This window comes from Vipera berus (genome assembly GCF_964194415.1).
Source record: "Vipera berus genome assembly, chromosome: 1".
In the NCBI taxonomy this organism is placed as follows: Eukaryota; Metazoa; Chordata; class Lepidosauria; order Squamata; family Viperidae; genus Vipera; species Vipera berus.
This window is the reverse complement of record NC_138202.1, coordinates 162894846-162911899: the sequence shown is the minus strand read 5'-3', so window position 1 is coordinate 162911899 and position 17054 is coordinate 162894846. Positions and strand designations below refer to the sequence as shown.

Sequence of the window (17054 nt, the reverse complement as noted above, 5' to 3'; positions counted from 1 at the left end):
CTAAATTCCACTATATTTAAGCCCTGAACCGTAAACCTTTCCAGGGGAAAAATAAGCTAGGATCTTCTCTTTAAAATAGAAGCAGGAAAGTGTTTTAAATTCACAACATAACCATGAGGAGCAAAAAATAAACCTCATAAAGATTGAAGCTAGGGCAACCATACCTTGCCTTTTAGAGCATGGGTGTCAAACTCGCCATGTCACGTGATGTGTCGCGACATATTGCGATCGTTTTTGCATTGCTGGCAATGGGGTGGGCGCGGCTTCAGTATGATGAAACTGGCCTGTGGGCTGGCAGTTTGACACCCCTGTTCTAGAGGCTCTGAAAACACTTCTCCAACACGGGGAAACTATCTCTTGCAATGGCTTCCTTTGAGGATGATAGGAGAGAAGGACAGAAGAAGTTCACACAAAGTTTACTCATTCTCTGGAAAGCTCTGGGGGAATATTTGTGCTCCACAGGCCAAGTATTTATTTAGTGTATGCTCTTTCGAAAAGATAGGATCTAAAGACATCCAGAAATTCCCCCATCAAAGAAACAACTGATAACATTTTTAAGATCTTGGACATTTGAAATGAAGGAAATAACTACATTACCCAAGAATCAGAGAACAAGAAAAATGTCACTTATGAAAGCCCCAGTTTGCCAACAGAGCATATTTATACTTCCAACGGCACTTTGAATCCTTGTTTTTGGAGGGCCACTGAGACTGAATAAATGTAAATCTAAAAAGATATAACTAGGCCAGGGAGAAATCTATATCTACCTTATTTTTAGTTTTAAATATTTATTTTTAGCACACATACAATAGATCATAATAAAGTAAATCATGCATTTGAATACAACCAGTTGAATATGACTATTTCAAAACTGACCTCTTTCTAACAAACAAGGCAAGAGGAAAGGAAGAGAATAAATTTTATATTCGGGAAAGGGCGGTATATAAATGTAATAAAATAAAATAAATAAATAAATAAAATATATAATGGTGGAATAAAGTTTTTATAGGGTATTTATCCTTTCATGAAGGCCCATTTCAAATGTTTGTTAAAAGAATCAGTATGGCTTAAGCAACTGAACTGAGAAATTATGTTACTCAGATTTCACTGAGTTCACTCCAAAATGAGCATACATACATCCTGGTATGTGTCCGTGTGTGTGTGTGTGTGTGTAAATACAACATATGTATGCATTTGGTTGTTTTATTATCACTTGATTTTAGCACATTTGCATTTTTGGAGGAGGAGTTATTTATAAAAAAATAATAAGGGCAAGATTAAAAAACAAAGAAACAAATACATTTTGAATATATACTTCTTCAGGGGGAAAGTGGATTATGTATTTTATTATAAATAAATGTGAGTAATTATGCTAAGATCATAATAGTTCTGATATTAAAACCCTTTCTCAGTAAGCATCCACATTTTATATATTTGTGTTTGAGTTTGTATGTGTGTAGTTTTCTAGTTATACATACTATATTAATTTAATTATTTTTATTAAACTAATAAAAAGGAGGAAACAGAACAATTTTTAAAAGGAAAAAGAATAGATTTATAAGCTACATAAACTTAAATTAAGATTTCAAGGTAGGCATTAGATAAATGCTCCATCCCTCAAGTCTTAAACTTCCATCCTCACTGAACAATTCAAGCAGAAACAAATATATTAAAGCTTCAAGTTAAGAGAAACCCAAATTCTGAATGTGTTACAAGTCTGCATTATAGCCTCATTATTTATAAATGTTTCCACGTTGATTTAAGTTCTGTCTGATTCGCTTTTCAAGTATGAAACCTCTGTACTTCCCACAACTTTGCCACTCTTCTAGGGAGGGAAATACATGTGGTGACTTGGAATTTTTTAAGCCATTCCTTCTGTTTAGGTCACAGAATACACGGACAGAAAAGGAGCATATAGTCTGGGGTTACAAAGCCTAGGGGGCCTGCCAAAGTCTTGGGAGCAGCCTCACCAATTGTTGCTCCTAATTACAACTTTTGCACTTGTCAGGGAAAAATACTGAACACATGAGGATGGAGTATATTCATTATACTTAATTTAGTTTACATTTAATTTAAATCAACATTTTTTTTCTTTCCTTCACTCCAGCCCTTGGTCAGTTTGACCCTTGTGTTGGAGGCTGATTCCCAAAATGCCATTCAAAGGATAAGTGGGCCCCCAACTAAAAAAAAAAAGAATCTGAGACTGGACAGCCATCCCATAGAGAACCATGCATAAAAAGAGTTAATTTCTATTATGGGAGAGCGAAGGAGCTGGGCTACTTTTCATCAATATAATAGCCATGGTACTAGCAATAATTCCTGGCAATGTAACATATGTAATGCTTTACATACTGCTCGTAACGAGGGACACCTTGAGTATAAAACATAAAAGAATTTAGCTCAGAAAATAGAAATACAACCATTTATGTGAGAAATGACTATATAAAAAATGCAATTTACAGTCCAGTCACACTGAAGGTTTTTTTTTGCTAGAACCACACTTTCTCTCTCCAAAATCAACAGGATCTAGAGTCCATGAAATTTGGCTAGATTTTGTTTGTAAGGTGCTTAAAAACACTTCTATAAATTCCTATAAATCAGAGCTTTAGAAGCCCATGTATGTCTCCATGTAAATATAAATGTTTGCATTCCGCCACCATCCCCCTAGCTCTAGTTTTCCAACCTTGCCCTCTAAACTTCCCCAGTGTGACCAGCCTCTGAAGAGCACCAAGCTCTCCATATGGTAAGTGCATGTTCAAGATATACAGTTCCTCATCTTTAAAAGTGGAGATGCCTTGACTGAGGAGTCCACTCACTGTTGTAGCCACTGCTGCTGCTAGTCTCTGCCGGCGCCGTGCAGTACCGAATTGGCCTTTCAGTGCAGTCCCTTCCTGACAGGGAACATGAAAAGAAGAGGGAAGCAAAAAGAAGGAAGAAGAATGATGGAAGGCAAGAAGGAGACAGATGATCAAAGAAAGGAAGGGTTGATATTTTTTTTAATGGAATATTCTTCCTAAAAAAGCCAAATTCCATAACTCTCTGAACCTATACAGGGACTGTCTATCTTATCCTATATCTACTGTATATATATATATGAAGAAGGAAAAGTTATTCATTTTTTTCCTTCAGGTAAGATCATGATAATTAAACTAAATGAAATTGTATTGCTTGTTGTTTGGCCAATTCAGGAAATAGATAAACAAATGATCAAATCTTAGCTATAATTCAATATTGTCAATCTATGAGGAATCATCCAAATTTATCATAGGTTGTAGTGGTAAAGAATATTTTGGTAGAAAAGAGCATGCTTGGTTTTGTCACTGAATCATATGCAACAGAAATTCAGAATAACCAGGGCTTTTTTTGTCATAGAACGCCCAGAATGGAGTTCCGGCACCTTTTTTGGATGGAACCTTGTAGAGTAGGCAAGGCGGGTTGTATGACGTGTGAGTTCCGGCACCTTTTTTTTTTTTTACAAAAAAAGCACTGATAATAACTGTTATACAGCTTTCTCAGTACCATCTGACTGTGGTCCACTATGATTTATGTCTAAACATTTATCATGGAAATAATAAAAAATAGGTATGGGATGAAAAGATAACAAAAAACTAAGAATGTGACATTCGGATGATTTACTTTGTATTTCTAGTACTATCACCTGGAATGCTGCTCTATGCTTTACAGATTAGCAGGGTAGCTACAAGAAAGGGGTCAAAAAAGCAAAGAAAGCAGCCACTACCAGGCAACGGAGGCGCTGCCCTTTTTACATAGATCATAAGGATTTTTGAGTCCATGATTGTGGCAGACATCAAGACTATTTGACCTCTCTGCAGATTTCCTACATTTTAGATAGACAAAGTAAGCTCATGTTTTAAGTTTTTCAAAAACTCATATTTTCTATAGATTTTTTACATTATTAACTTGTCCATTTCCTTTCAAAGCTATTCTGCATCCCCCATCCCCAAATAACAACAAACATTAAATAACTACCTGTATATGTCATCTACCCAAGGAGTGATGACCATCTTTCAATATGCCATCTAAAGTCTACTGTAAAATTACCATTCCACAGCATGCAGCAAACAGTAGTTTTGCGGGATTATAAACAACTCTTTTTAAAGCCACACCATAACTTCTGTATGTCCAACTGATAATAAGTAAGAATACATAAAATATTCCTAGTTGGGCAGGAAGGCTTACCCCCTCTGTCTTTGAAGCTTGTTCAAGTTAACTACATTTATTTCAATCCAGAAAAAGGGAGTAAGACTTAAGATTGCACGAATCTTTGCTTCATTCCTCCTGCACAGTTCTTTCATTTTATTCCTGGACTATATGTAATATGAAGCAGACTTCTATTTCTACAATGGATGTTTCCCTTCAGCATCTCTTGCCTCTGCAGATCTGTCCCTGTAGGTTCTCAACACTAAACCATTGTTTAACTAAAGGGGAGAAGAGGTAAGAATCAGAAGTAACAGATGGAGGACGTGGGAAAACTCTGGATACAGCTAAAACTGATATTGAACATAGTCATTACTATATTTTACCTAAGGAGCTCAGAAAAGGGCAACAGAAAGGAGAGAAAAGATTCACTTCCATTCTATACCAGATATGATTTAAACAGATGCTTAGTTATATCTAGGAATCTTTCTATTGTGAGCCACCCAAGAGACCTAGTCTATTACAATAGGAGAAATTTGGAATCCTGTTTTTTTAGAAGTCACATATCCAAAAATAACTGCATGTAGCTTCTAATATATTTTTCCTATTTCAAATGGTTTTCATACTTTAGCAGCAACAATTTAAGTTGTTGCATTAAAATAAATAGATATATAGTAAATAGATTAAAGGTAAAGGTTTCTCCCGTATACTTGTTCTGATTCTGGGGAGTTGTGCTCATCTCAATTTCTTAGCTGAGGGAGCCAGTGTTTTCCAAAGCATTTCCGTGGTCATGTGGCCAGCGTGACTTTACACAGAGATGCGTGGAATGCGGTTATCTTCCCACCGAAGTGGTACCTATTAATCTACTCACATTTGCATGCTTTTGAACTGCTAGGCCAGCAGGAACTGGGGCAAGGACAAGAGCTCACCCCATCCTGTGGCACTTGGGTCTCAAACCCTGGCTATCAGCTTTTCCAGCTGACCAGCTCAGAGTCCTTAACCACTAAGCCAATACATCCCTAGTCAATAAATTATTAGTATTAAGTCAGAACAGTCTTGCAAGATTAACATATTACAAATTTATTTAGCGCATGGCGTATCATGCATGGACTAGCAATATATTAACATTTCATCTAGATTAGCAAAACCCAATAAAATATAAATGTTAAAAAGATCTATGTTCAAATACCAATGTCTAGGCAATGTAACCATTGAAACACAGTTTCATTTATGTTAAAAAAATTAGATACTAGATCGGTATATGCCCTCAGCTTACAGCCAATTACGATGTGATCTACAGTTTGATGTGGGACCCCACAGTCACACTGAGGGAGCATCCGTCTACATTAGAAATAGAGAACTGAAATTAAAATTTGGATCCAGGCTTTTAGATCAATCTTCATTAATCCCATATATCACTACTACATAAAAATACAAAGCTATGTTTTAGAATGTTGCAATATTTCTTTCTTTTTTGTTGTTTAATTTTGGTGATTTGATAGAAAAACAATCCTTCAGACTGTTGACTGTTATTCTAATCTTTCCACATAATTTCAAAAACATTACATTAATCCTGAAATGTACAAATTCTGTAGGCTTCTGAATTATACCTTCTATGTGGGAAAATTATGATAAATAGGTCACAAAGCAATCTAAACAGAATTTTTGAAAGCATGGAATAAATTTAGAAAAATCTCCTTGGAAATTTCTGCTATTAAAAAAAACAGCTCCAACATTGCGGTCCTGCACTTAGGCTATAGAATAGGTTATACACAGCTATAGAATAGGCAACACCTGGCCTAACAATAGTAACTGTGAGAAAAATCTTGGTGTCCTAGCAAACCATTATGTAAATATGTCAAAAAAGCTGTCAAAAAAGTCAGTGCAGTCCCAGACTGTATCAACAGAGTATCAACATCAAGATTATGGTAAGTAAAATACCCTAAATTTGGTATTCCTTACACAAGACATTAACTAAGATATAACAAAACCACTGTTGTATAAACATTTCATGCAAAGCATGCCACAAGCACAAAGATTGTTTGAAGACAGAGGTACATCATCTATATGTAAAAAATCCTCATTTTACAACCTGCCTCCAGAGGTGGTGAATGCTCCAACACTGGAGGTTTTTAAGAAGAGACTGGACAGCCATTTGCCTGAAATGGTATAAGGTTTCTTGCCTGAGTAGGGGGTTGGACTAGATGACCTCCAAGGTCCCTTCCAACATTATTATTATTATTATTATTATTATTATTATTATTATTATTATTATTATTATTATTATTATTATTATTAATAATAATAATAATAATAATAATAATAATAATAATAATAATAGCCAGTGGTGGGATTCAGCCGGTTCACACCAATTCAGCAGAACCGGAAGCTAAATTTTGCTGAGTTCGGAGAACTGGCTGAATGCACACTGCTTCTGGAAGTTCATTCCAGGCCTCAGAGGCCTGGAAAAGGCCTCCCCAGCCTAGAACCGCCCACCGGAAGTGCATGGATGCCACTTCTGGAAGTCCGTTCTAGGCTTCGGAGACCCAGGGCCTGCATCCAATAAGAGAACCAGTTGTTCGGGTATTTGAATCCCACCACTGCTTATAGCAGAAACATAATTCAAGTAGAAAATGAAATATTTTGTATGCTATCTTATCTGATTATCTGTACACCAATTAGTATTGCCTTAAAAATAGTCAGTTAAAAGTTAGCTTTTTCCCATTGATTTTGGGGAAAGACATAGCAGGTTGTCTCCATGCTAGAGACTAAAACTAATTTCAGCTTGAAGGCACATATTTTAAACAGAATCTTTTATTGCAAAACTCCAATGTGTGGTGTGGCTCAGGGTAACAACACATTCTCTCCTACTTGTAACTTCAGAAAGAATACAGTGGAAGTCATTATATTCCTTTTTTTCTAATTTGTCTTGTACACTTGTAAGCAATTGTCATTAGATCTATATTATTTCCCTAAGTAGAAACTACTTATTTTCAAGTTTGCAATAGTCTCTTTGTGAGTCATTTAAAAAAAAAACATGTGAAGATATCCCACTTCACTCATAAAAGAAATGTTTATAAAGTTGTTAAGAGTGATTTCTTCCATAAATAATACATTCATTTCCAAAATGTTTTATACTGTCTTTTCCAACTTTAGAGAATACATGTAGGTCAGGGTAAAAAATTTCATTGTTCCCTAAGTTTCATTGTTTTTCTGCAAAATTTCATTGCTAGTCTAGGTAACATTACTGGTGCAGGATACTCCATTTTCCTATGCATAAATTATGTTATCTAGATTGGTATGAAATGTCTACAGTAAAATAACAAGCTCAGAGAATATCTAGAACCCAACATCATCTTTTGGCAAGGCTCTGTAACAGTGCAATCCTATTATTTCCTATAAGACACACATTAATTGTGAAAGGATATATTCCATTCTAAATAATTTTTGCCAATAAAAGAATATAAGGATGTGTGCCTGATGAGTAGGATATGATATAATTTTCAATAAAGATGGACTGACAAAATGACACTATGATTGAAATTCAACTTCCCAGTGATTGTTTCAATTCCAGGAAATATTATTATTACGCCTTTTCACTATGTATGTTCTTAGGCAGCCAGTTCTATATAAACAGCTGACTGATTACATGCCACCAAGTCATTGCCAATTTAAAGAGAGCAACTATATACATAGATTTTCTTCATGATTATCTGTCTCAAACCTGGTCTTCCAATAGTACACTTATCATCACTGCTAGTGAGTCCATCTAACTGAGTCCTCTTCTCCTTCCTTCCATCTTTCTCAGCATTACAGATGTCCAGAAATCTAGGTCTCTGCATGTGTCCAAAGTAGGATCATTTGAGTCTGTTCATTTGTGTCCCAAGTGAGAAGCGTGGATTGAATTGTTCAATGAACCACTGACATGTTTTCTTCACTGTCCACAGTATTCCCAGTCTTCTCCAACATCTTCTCTAACACCATGGCTTGCACTTTTGATCTCTGTAGATTATAGATGCATTGTCATATTTCAGTATCTTTTCCAAGGCCTTCATGGCTGCTCTAGCAAGTGCAAGTCTGCAGCGTAATTCTTTATTGCTTGTTCCTTTGTGTTGATGATTGATCCTAAAAGATAGATGCTATCTACAATGTTGATATCTTCAGTATGAATTCTAAGGCTGGTTGTTCTAAGACTGATTGTTGTACCAGTCGTCATTTAGTTTAATCCCATTTTTTTCATTGTGCTTGTTTCAGTTTTAGAACTAGTCTTGCAGACTTTTGCATTGTCATATTTCAGTATCTTTTCCAAGGCCTTCATGGCTGCTCTAGCAAGTGCAAGTCTGCAGCGTAATTCTTTATTGCTTGTTCCTTTGTGTTGATGATTGATCCTAAAAGATAGATGCTATCTACAATGTTGATATCTTCAGTATGAATTCTAAGGCTGGTTGTTCTAAGACTGATTGTTGTACCAGTCGTCATTTAGTTTAATCCCATTTTTTTCATTGTGCTTGTTTCAGTTTTAGAACTAGTCTTGCAGACTTTTGCATTTTTGTTATTAGGGTAGTATCAACAACAAAGCAGAGGTTGCTGATGTTTTTCCCTCCAATTTTAAAATCATGACATACTTTGATCCAGCCTCCCTTATTATATATTCAGCATATAGACTGAATAAATAAGGGGAAAGTGCATAGCCTTGACTTATTGCTTTGCCAATCTTGAGAGTCTGTTTCATCATGTTCTTTCTGCTGATCTGTATATAACTTTTTCATGAACACATAAAGTAATAATCTTCTTTGGTTTGTTCTCCAGTTGTCTATTCCCATTTTTTTTGGAAAGTCAGTCAATGATTCTCATGAAGATCTTCCCAATGACTGATAAAATCCTAAGTCCCAGTAGCTTTTGCATTTGCAACTATTGCTGTTTCATTTCCATGCAGTGGAGACCTCCTCTGACTGCCAAATAATGGGTAATAGTGAATGTAGTCATTGAATTAGATCATCTCTACCAGCTTTAAATACCTTGGCTCTAATTCCATTCATTCCAGCTGCTTTACCATTTTGCAGTAGAATTAATGCTGTTTTTATTTCATTAAACTCTGCATCCAAGACCAGATTTTGTGGCACTTCAATGAAGTTTAATTTTTTGCCTACATTAAGGTATCTAGAAAAACAAAAATTTGGGTATCTATACCTCTGATACGATATCACCTTTGAGTAGATAAACCTTGCCTTACTGTGTGTAACTGCTCTGTAAGTATAGCAATTAGATGTGATTTCCCAAAATGTATTCACACACAAAATAGTCACATATATTCATCATGTAACTTATGATAGTGCCTTGATAATGAGGAATCAATCTATTTAGGTCTCTCTCTCTCTTTGTCTCTTTCTTTTTTCTTTATTTAATAAGCCTTGGTGCTCATAGGAGAAATGATATGGTTACCAGATCAAGGCTGTAAAATCCAAAGAACCACTAGATGGAAATAAAATTCTATAGTGATCTGCTACCTTCCAGCGGTCCTCTGGATTTCTGCAACAAGGTCTAGCAGTTCTAAGGACAAATAATTACAAAAATAATTTGAGCAGCAGACCTTCATCTTACATTTTTAAAAAGCTATCAATAATTAAATAGCCAGTACTTCAAATCCAAGTTAATTTTATGTTTTTATTATTTTTAACAAATACTTAACCAAATCACAGTTAAAATATAGTGAACTCAGTACCTGAAGCTGTATTTTAGCATCTTTGCTCACACTTTTTGTTCTCCATCTTCTGGTGACACGCTTGTCTTTCTTATCTACACTGTTAGCCTATGTTATAAAATAATTAAAGTAGTAAAGCATTGGGTTAAAGCTGACAAAGCTGACATGGACAATACTGCAAAAGTTAGTAATAAACACCCAGCATTAGTTGACTGCCGAAGTGCTAATCTATACAGTATGATACAGATAAAGCAAACAGGACATTAAAGACAGTTTCACAAACAAGAATTGCAGTACAATTCTTCAAGCATTTATGCTAAAGAATTTTATCTAATATTTGCTAACTAGGATAATTCCATTTTTCTTTTCAAAACAGTTCTTAACATGAAGAACAAAAGGGCAACTGAAAATTAAATTTAGAACAAAGTATGTGATTTAGGCTTAAAAATTATTTCAGTTTACACTCATTAGAGAACTCGACTATAATAATGAATAATTCTTGTGTCATACTAGAAGTTCATATACTGACAATGACATGACAGAGAACATTCATACAGAATATCTGAAATGCAAAATAAATGGTATAAGCAAGCATTATTTCAATAATTTTTAAAATCTATTTTGTTTACCTGCATATCTGTGAAGCTAGGTGCTGACTGAGTTCTCTGAAGTATTTCTAAGTTCTGAAGAATTTTACTGAGTTTTACAAGATTTGATTGACAATGTGCAAGATCTGACAAAAAATAACACATTTAGAACAACAAAAATTTATTTTGATTTAAGATTTTATTTGCTAAAGTAATACAAGAAGACTTACTGAAATGACATCTGAGCCCATGCCCCATTACCCACTAACATTCCATAAAGGAAACAAGATGATCACACAGTAACAATCCATAAATTTCAGGCCACATCATGCAAACCGATTCTGGGCTCCCTTCATCTATTCCAGGGGTAGGCAACCTTGGCTCTTTTATGACTCGTGGACTTCAACTCCCAGAATTCCTGAGCCAGCTGGCTCAGGAATTCTGGGAGTTGAAATCCACGAGTCATAAAAGAGCCAAGGTTGCCTACCCCTGATCTATTCCATACAATTGTTAAATTTCTTCCTGCATGTCCCCAAACCTTCTTGGAATAACTTTAGATTGGTGGACATCATGATAGTAAATCATTCCATGTGCAGAACAGAACAATTTATGTGCTAGTGGGGTGACCCATGGGGAAAAAAACCCTTTGCTTGGAAACACTCATAGTTTTGGGAAGGTTTTTATTCTTTGGTTCTTCAACCTTCTTAAAACTATATTTCAAGGCAAATAATGGGAACATCCTAAAATTCATTTTGGGTTATCTTTAATCCCTACAATTATCCCTGAGTGAAATGATAACTATTTTGAAAATTAAAAAAAGATACATTGAAATAGAAAGTATAAAATGTTATTATTATTACCTATAATATAGAGAAACTAGAGAATTTTCAGCTCTGCATTACACAGATGTATACTACACAGGAAATGTTTGTTAAGTGGAAATTGAGTACTTTTAACTATAAAATATACTAAGACTTTTGATTAGTGCTGAAAATCTAAATGTTGATGGTTCTTGGAAAAATTACATACAATTAAAAAGAGGAGGCTTCATTTTAAGTACAGCCAGGGCAGAATTCCTTTTTTTCGTTTTGCTATATAACATATAATAAGTACATTTTCATTGTAGCTTCAAGCTATGTTCTGCTGTATCAGTGGCAGTGATTGATGATTAAAGGAAGGAGGTGCTCACCTTCTCCACACTTGTCCATCTCCTCTGATTCTTGCAACCAAGCAACTACTTTACTTTGGCCAGTAGTACACGTTGCAGGTAGACTATTACTGCAGGGGATAGACGGTTGCCAGGGGAAATTATTCTGTGAAACCTAAAGAAAGATATGCCCACAAATATGCACATACACATGAGAATTCTGGGAGAAAAACTGCCTGTGATAAAAAAAAACAAAGTGGCAATTGTTATCCTCTTCTTTAAAAACTGAGGCATGTATGTATCTGATACTCTAGTCTCAATTAAATAACAAATATTTTAGTAAATGTGGTACAGGTAGTCCTCACCTTATGACCACAATTCAGCCCAAAATTTACCTGTTGCTAAGTGAGGAATTTATTAAGTGAGTTTTGCCCCATTTGATGACTTTTCTTGCCACATTTGTTAAGTGAGTCACTGCAGTTGTTAGTTAACAAGGTTGTTAAGCGAATCTGGTTTCCCCACTGACTCTGCATGTCAGAAGGTTCCAAAAGGTGATCACATGACCCCAGGACACTGCGACCGTCATAAATGTGAGTCAGTTATCAAGCATCCGAATGTAAATCGCGTGACCATGAGTAACGATCACTAAGTGAATTGTGGTAAGTCGAGGATTATCTGTACAGTGTAGATTCCTCCGTTGAGTGTGTTCTTCTTTTCGGTGTTAGCGTTTACTCACATATAACGGCATCCATTCTCATTTGCATCCATACTGAGCGGCTAGCAATGTTGTATATTATAAAACAACTCTATATGAACTGAAGGATGGTATTCTTCCCAACTGAATAAAAGGTTGTACCTTAGTTTCCAGCACTGTGGCATTAGCAGCTGGTGAAGATTCAGTGGTGGAAGTTGAAGGGAATATGTGGAAACTGGCATCCCGTGGCGATCGCACAATCTCGTTCTGGCGATATAATCTATGATGGCGCAACTTTGACACCCAAGCATCAAATGAATCCTGGGACTTTACCTAATTAAAAGTTCGATGTGAGGAATCCAGTAATAGTATTTGATTTCCTTTTTACCCCATAACTCAGTAGAAATACTCCTTACTTTTAAATGGTAGATATGCTCCTCGGTGTCAAGATCTATTCTACGTGCTTTCTTTTTAATTGACATAACCGATAATCCCACATCTATGCTCCCATGAACCTTTCCTTTCTGAGTCTGAAAAAAAAGAAGAGAAAAGTAAAGGTATGCACAGTAGGAAATAAAAGGCAAAACTGGTAACTTATTGCTTTTTAGAATGAGCAGACAGAAGTGTAGCTTTCTGGGATATAATGCAAAGGTACATAAAATAGCAAAAATAGGAAAAAGTTGGTAAGACATCACCTGCTGCTTATCCAGGACAGGATTGTTATGTAAGAAGTGCACTGCTTTTTTCACACATACATATGAACATTTCATAGGCTGAGTAAATAAAAGATGTGGAATAATTCTGTATAAAACTATTTTAAGAACAAAACTAATGGCAGATGTTTAAATATCAGAATGAAAAACAAGCCTGAGGCTATGATTCAGATAATCTACATATACGTACAGGCAAAAATTATAGATCTAATTTAAGTGACATTTCTATGACAGCTACTTTCATTGCTAAAGAAATAAATTCAGATTAACACTGGCTCACCTATGTAGTAATGAAAGCTATGTTGATAAAAAAATGGCTAATTTAACTCTGGTAAGATGCATCATTCATATGCAAATAGTAAACATCAATTTATGCTGATAAATAACAACAGAGAGTTTCTGCCCTCATGAAAACTTATACCTGTATAAATTTCAAAATAGGCACAAAGGCACAAACTACATAAATAAGCATATCAACTCCTATTTGTCACCCATTATACATATATTTCAGAAATAACTGAAAACAATGTTACCCAAATAGTTAAGTCTGCCTCTGAACAAAATATCAACATGTTCTGAACCAATTTCCCCTCCCTACAATTATACACAAAAGAAAGATTAATTATAACTAAGATTGCTTTTGTGTTTTAAGACCATTTTGTAGTGAAACTCTTATTTTATAAAATAAATAACAGAATGTACTTAATTTTAACATATATAGATATATAATCTAAAACAATTACAGAATTCTAAAGATGCAACAAAAACTAAATTAAATTCATCTTTAAATCTACAACGCTATAGGTCATTTTTGTTTTATATTGTTTATTAACAGGGATATGTTTTTCTAAACTTGGCTAGATTTTTCCAATGTTTATGTAATTATTGACTTGTATTATTATAGTAAAAATATATGTTTTATTATGGTCTACAATCACCTTACAATTAAAGTAAAACAAAGTTACAGTTTAAAATCTCTATCTATTTATTATTACAGTAAACCCTTGATTTACCCATCTTCATTAAAAATTGGTTCATGAAAGCAATGGAGAAAATTTGTTTACTGTTTTATGCATCCCCTTTGCAATTTAATGGTTATTCAGATCTAATAATCATCCCTTCCCCTCTATTATTCTGTAAAATTGAGGGTTTGCTGCATTTTGTAGTTCACTGAGCAGCAAATGGCATATACAGAGTTTCCAGGGCCCTTGACCTATAAGGACTCAGGTGCTGCATAATAAGTACACTGATGTTATCTATCGAATAATATTGCAAAAGGCAGAACACTGATCTGACCAAAGTAAAGTTTCAAAATAATAGTATTAAGGCAAGAAGCTGATGTGCTTTTGGTTTTAAATCTTAATAATTTAAGAGCCAGAGGGTGGAGTTTGCTGGGTCATTATAAACAGGAGTTTATCCTATCAATCTTAGTTGAAGTGTGCTTTGTTCCCTGATATATGGAGAAACCACAGAAATAAGATTTCATCTCAAGGTGATGAAATAACTGCTGGAAAACAATCAAGCTCAGAGACACTAATAACCCAGCAGGTTTAAAATTATCTAATTGCCACAAATAAAATCTGGCAAGTTATAACACTGATAAATCCAGAATGTTTGAGAAAAAAGGAGGAGGATGGGGAAAAATTGAACTGAATGGGAGGATTTGTACCTTTTCTCTACAGTACAGGAATATCTGCATCGTTACTGGAACTAAGCATCCAAATAATATGTAACATTCATTGTTCTTTTAAAGACCCCCAGAGTTACTTACATCAATTGGTGACTTTGAATATTTCAACATTCCATTGTCTAGAACAAAAAAGCGCTGCAGAAAAAAAATGTAGATCACAATGTTAGTGGAGAATATATAAAACTATTAATGAAGACATAAACACATTGCATGCAGCAATAAACATCATTACAATAAATGAAGGACCAAGCTAGGGATAGATTTTCCTAGCTATGTGGTTGGACTCCACACCAACCTGATGGAACATAATCAATCAATCAATCAATCCTAAAGCTAAATCATTAAAGCTGCCTTGTGAACTGAGCTATGGTATATGGCAGGGGTCAGCAACCTGAAACAGTGAAAGAGCCACTCAGAACCGGTTCCCTCACAAAAGGAAAAACTGGGAGCCGCAAAAAAATGTGTGCATATGCGCGCATGCGCAGAACAGGGTTTGACTGAAGAGTGGAGCCAAGGCAAAATATGCACCTACCCTGCATATTTGAATTGATTGGTTTAACTTTTTTAGTCCCACTTTTTTTGGGGACTGCACATAGCAGAGGACTGGGAGCCGCAGGAGACGGCTGAAAGAGCCGAATGCGGCTCCGGAGCCGCGGGTTGCAGACCTGTGGTATATGGCAATACAACCCATCACTTTTTTTTACAAATAGCTCACAGGATCATACTGGAACCAAGTATTTTCAGAATAGGTTAAAAACAGAATCTAGGTAGTCCTACTGAATAAGGAGCACTGACGTCCCCAGAGCAGAGCAAACAAGGATCTACAAGCCCTTCAAACTAGTCTAGGCAAGAAGCACAAACCAATACTAACGCTACCTTTACTGTAAGGTTACAAAAATAAAATCTTGCAAGCCTGACATCATTTTTTTTTTCCTTTCTAGAAAACTAGGGCGGGTGCCTTCGGAGATGCCTTCCTACACTCCTTTTCCTCCTATGGACTGAGATACTTTGGCATGACAATTATCCAGCCTGCAGCTCTTTCTCCTGCTTCCCAAGGTCATCCCAACAGACCATGACAGAATCAGACTGACACAAGCAGCACTGCAGCATTTGATGCAAACCCTGCCCCTGTCTATGTACACTGTGATGTAACAAGGATGTCTCAAAAAAAAGAAGATGCAATAGTGCTTTCATCTTTCTGACAAAGAGCAGCAAGATCCTGCAGCTTATACTGATAAGGGGCCTGTCTGAATTTCTGAAAGTGAGTCTGCTTTATTTGACAGAATTGAATCAAGTCATTCATGGGGCAAATGTCAATAACCCTACTGAATTAGTGCATCTGAAAGCTTGCCTAGAATTAGGTTTCTGAAGGCTAGGATGCTAAGCAGGTTTACTTGGCAGAACCCTTTAAATGAAGAGAACCTAATTTCCTGCAAGTCTTTGCATTCGGGATAAGAATGAAAAGACACAAAGTCAAACTGATATACTTTTTATTTAGAACCGTTCCTGTCAAATGCTTCTCCAATCTCAGAAAAAATTCTTAACTTTCTTAAAACATCAAAAATGTACCCAGTTTCATACATCATACTCAGGGATTCCTGTATCATCCCTTTGTTCAGTAACTGACTGTGATGGAGTCTGAACAATTCCTTTCACAATAATCAAACCAACATTTGATATGACAGACAGACAGACGTTATTGAGTTTTAAGAAGAATAGTAAGAACTAATACAAATTAAAATAAATAAAGAAAAAAAGAGATTTAAAAAAATTAAAAATAACAAAAAAGGTAAGAGGAAGGTAAAAGAAAAAAGGAAAGTAGGAAACAGAGGGTATTAAGAAAGATATAAAGAAGTGACTGTCAATCGTCTTCTCAGCAGGTATAAATACAATTATAATTTAACCTCTCTCTCTAAGATTACTTCATTACTCTCTTCTTTCTATAGTCTATCCTTTCTAATCATCAAAGCTACAAATCACAAGTCCACAAAGGGTTTCCCGTCACCGCTAAATGTACGTTTTTTTTCCTTTAATCAAATAACTCTGTTTAGCCATTGCATTTGGTTTTTTTTAATTCCTTACAAGTAATATACTTTACTGTGACTCGCATATGCCTTCATACAGAGAATACAATTTATGTTGCAGTCTTATTTTATCTCCCGTTTTTTCTGTCTGTGTGTATGTCTATAATTGAATAATACGTATCTATGTTGAGGCAGTTAAACTTCTTTAAAGGGTATATGATCACATGCTAACTGCTTGTTTCTAGCCCTGCAGGAAGGTTTAATCATGTTCACTTGAATGCTGATAGAATTCAACATATTACATGAGCGCAAAACAAAGGAAGAAGTGAAAGCCTCCTTC

At 35.3% G+C, this 17054-nt stretch overlaps 1 protein-coding gene across 1 annotated transcript in view; it reads right to left on the bottom strand.

The window, feature by feature from the left end:
- Nucleotides 1-17054, bottom strand: part of OSBPL6 (oxysterol binding protein like 6) — a 92052-nt gene that overhangs the window by 43483 nt on the left and 31515 nt on the right. Inside the window, exons 5-11 of the mRNA XM_081315044.1 lie at nucleotides 14772-14825; nucleotides 12704-12817; nucleotides 12450-12620; nucleotides 11636-11768; nucleotides 10489-10592; nucleotides 9881-9967; nucleotides 2817-2891 (exon numbers count right to left, since the gene is read on the bottom strand). Coding sequence (XP_081171170.1) covers nucleotides 2817-2891; nucleotides 9881-9967; nucleotides 10489-10592; nucleotides 11636-11768; nucleotides 12450-12620; nucleotides 12704-12817; nucleotides 14772-14825 — 738 coding nt within the window. The remainder of the gene's footprint in view (nucleotides 1-2816; nucleotides 2892-9880; nucleotides 9968-10488; nucleotides 10593-11635; nucleotides 11769-12449; nucleotides 12621-12703; nucleotides 12818-14771; nucleotides 14826-17054) is intronic.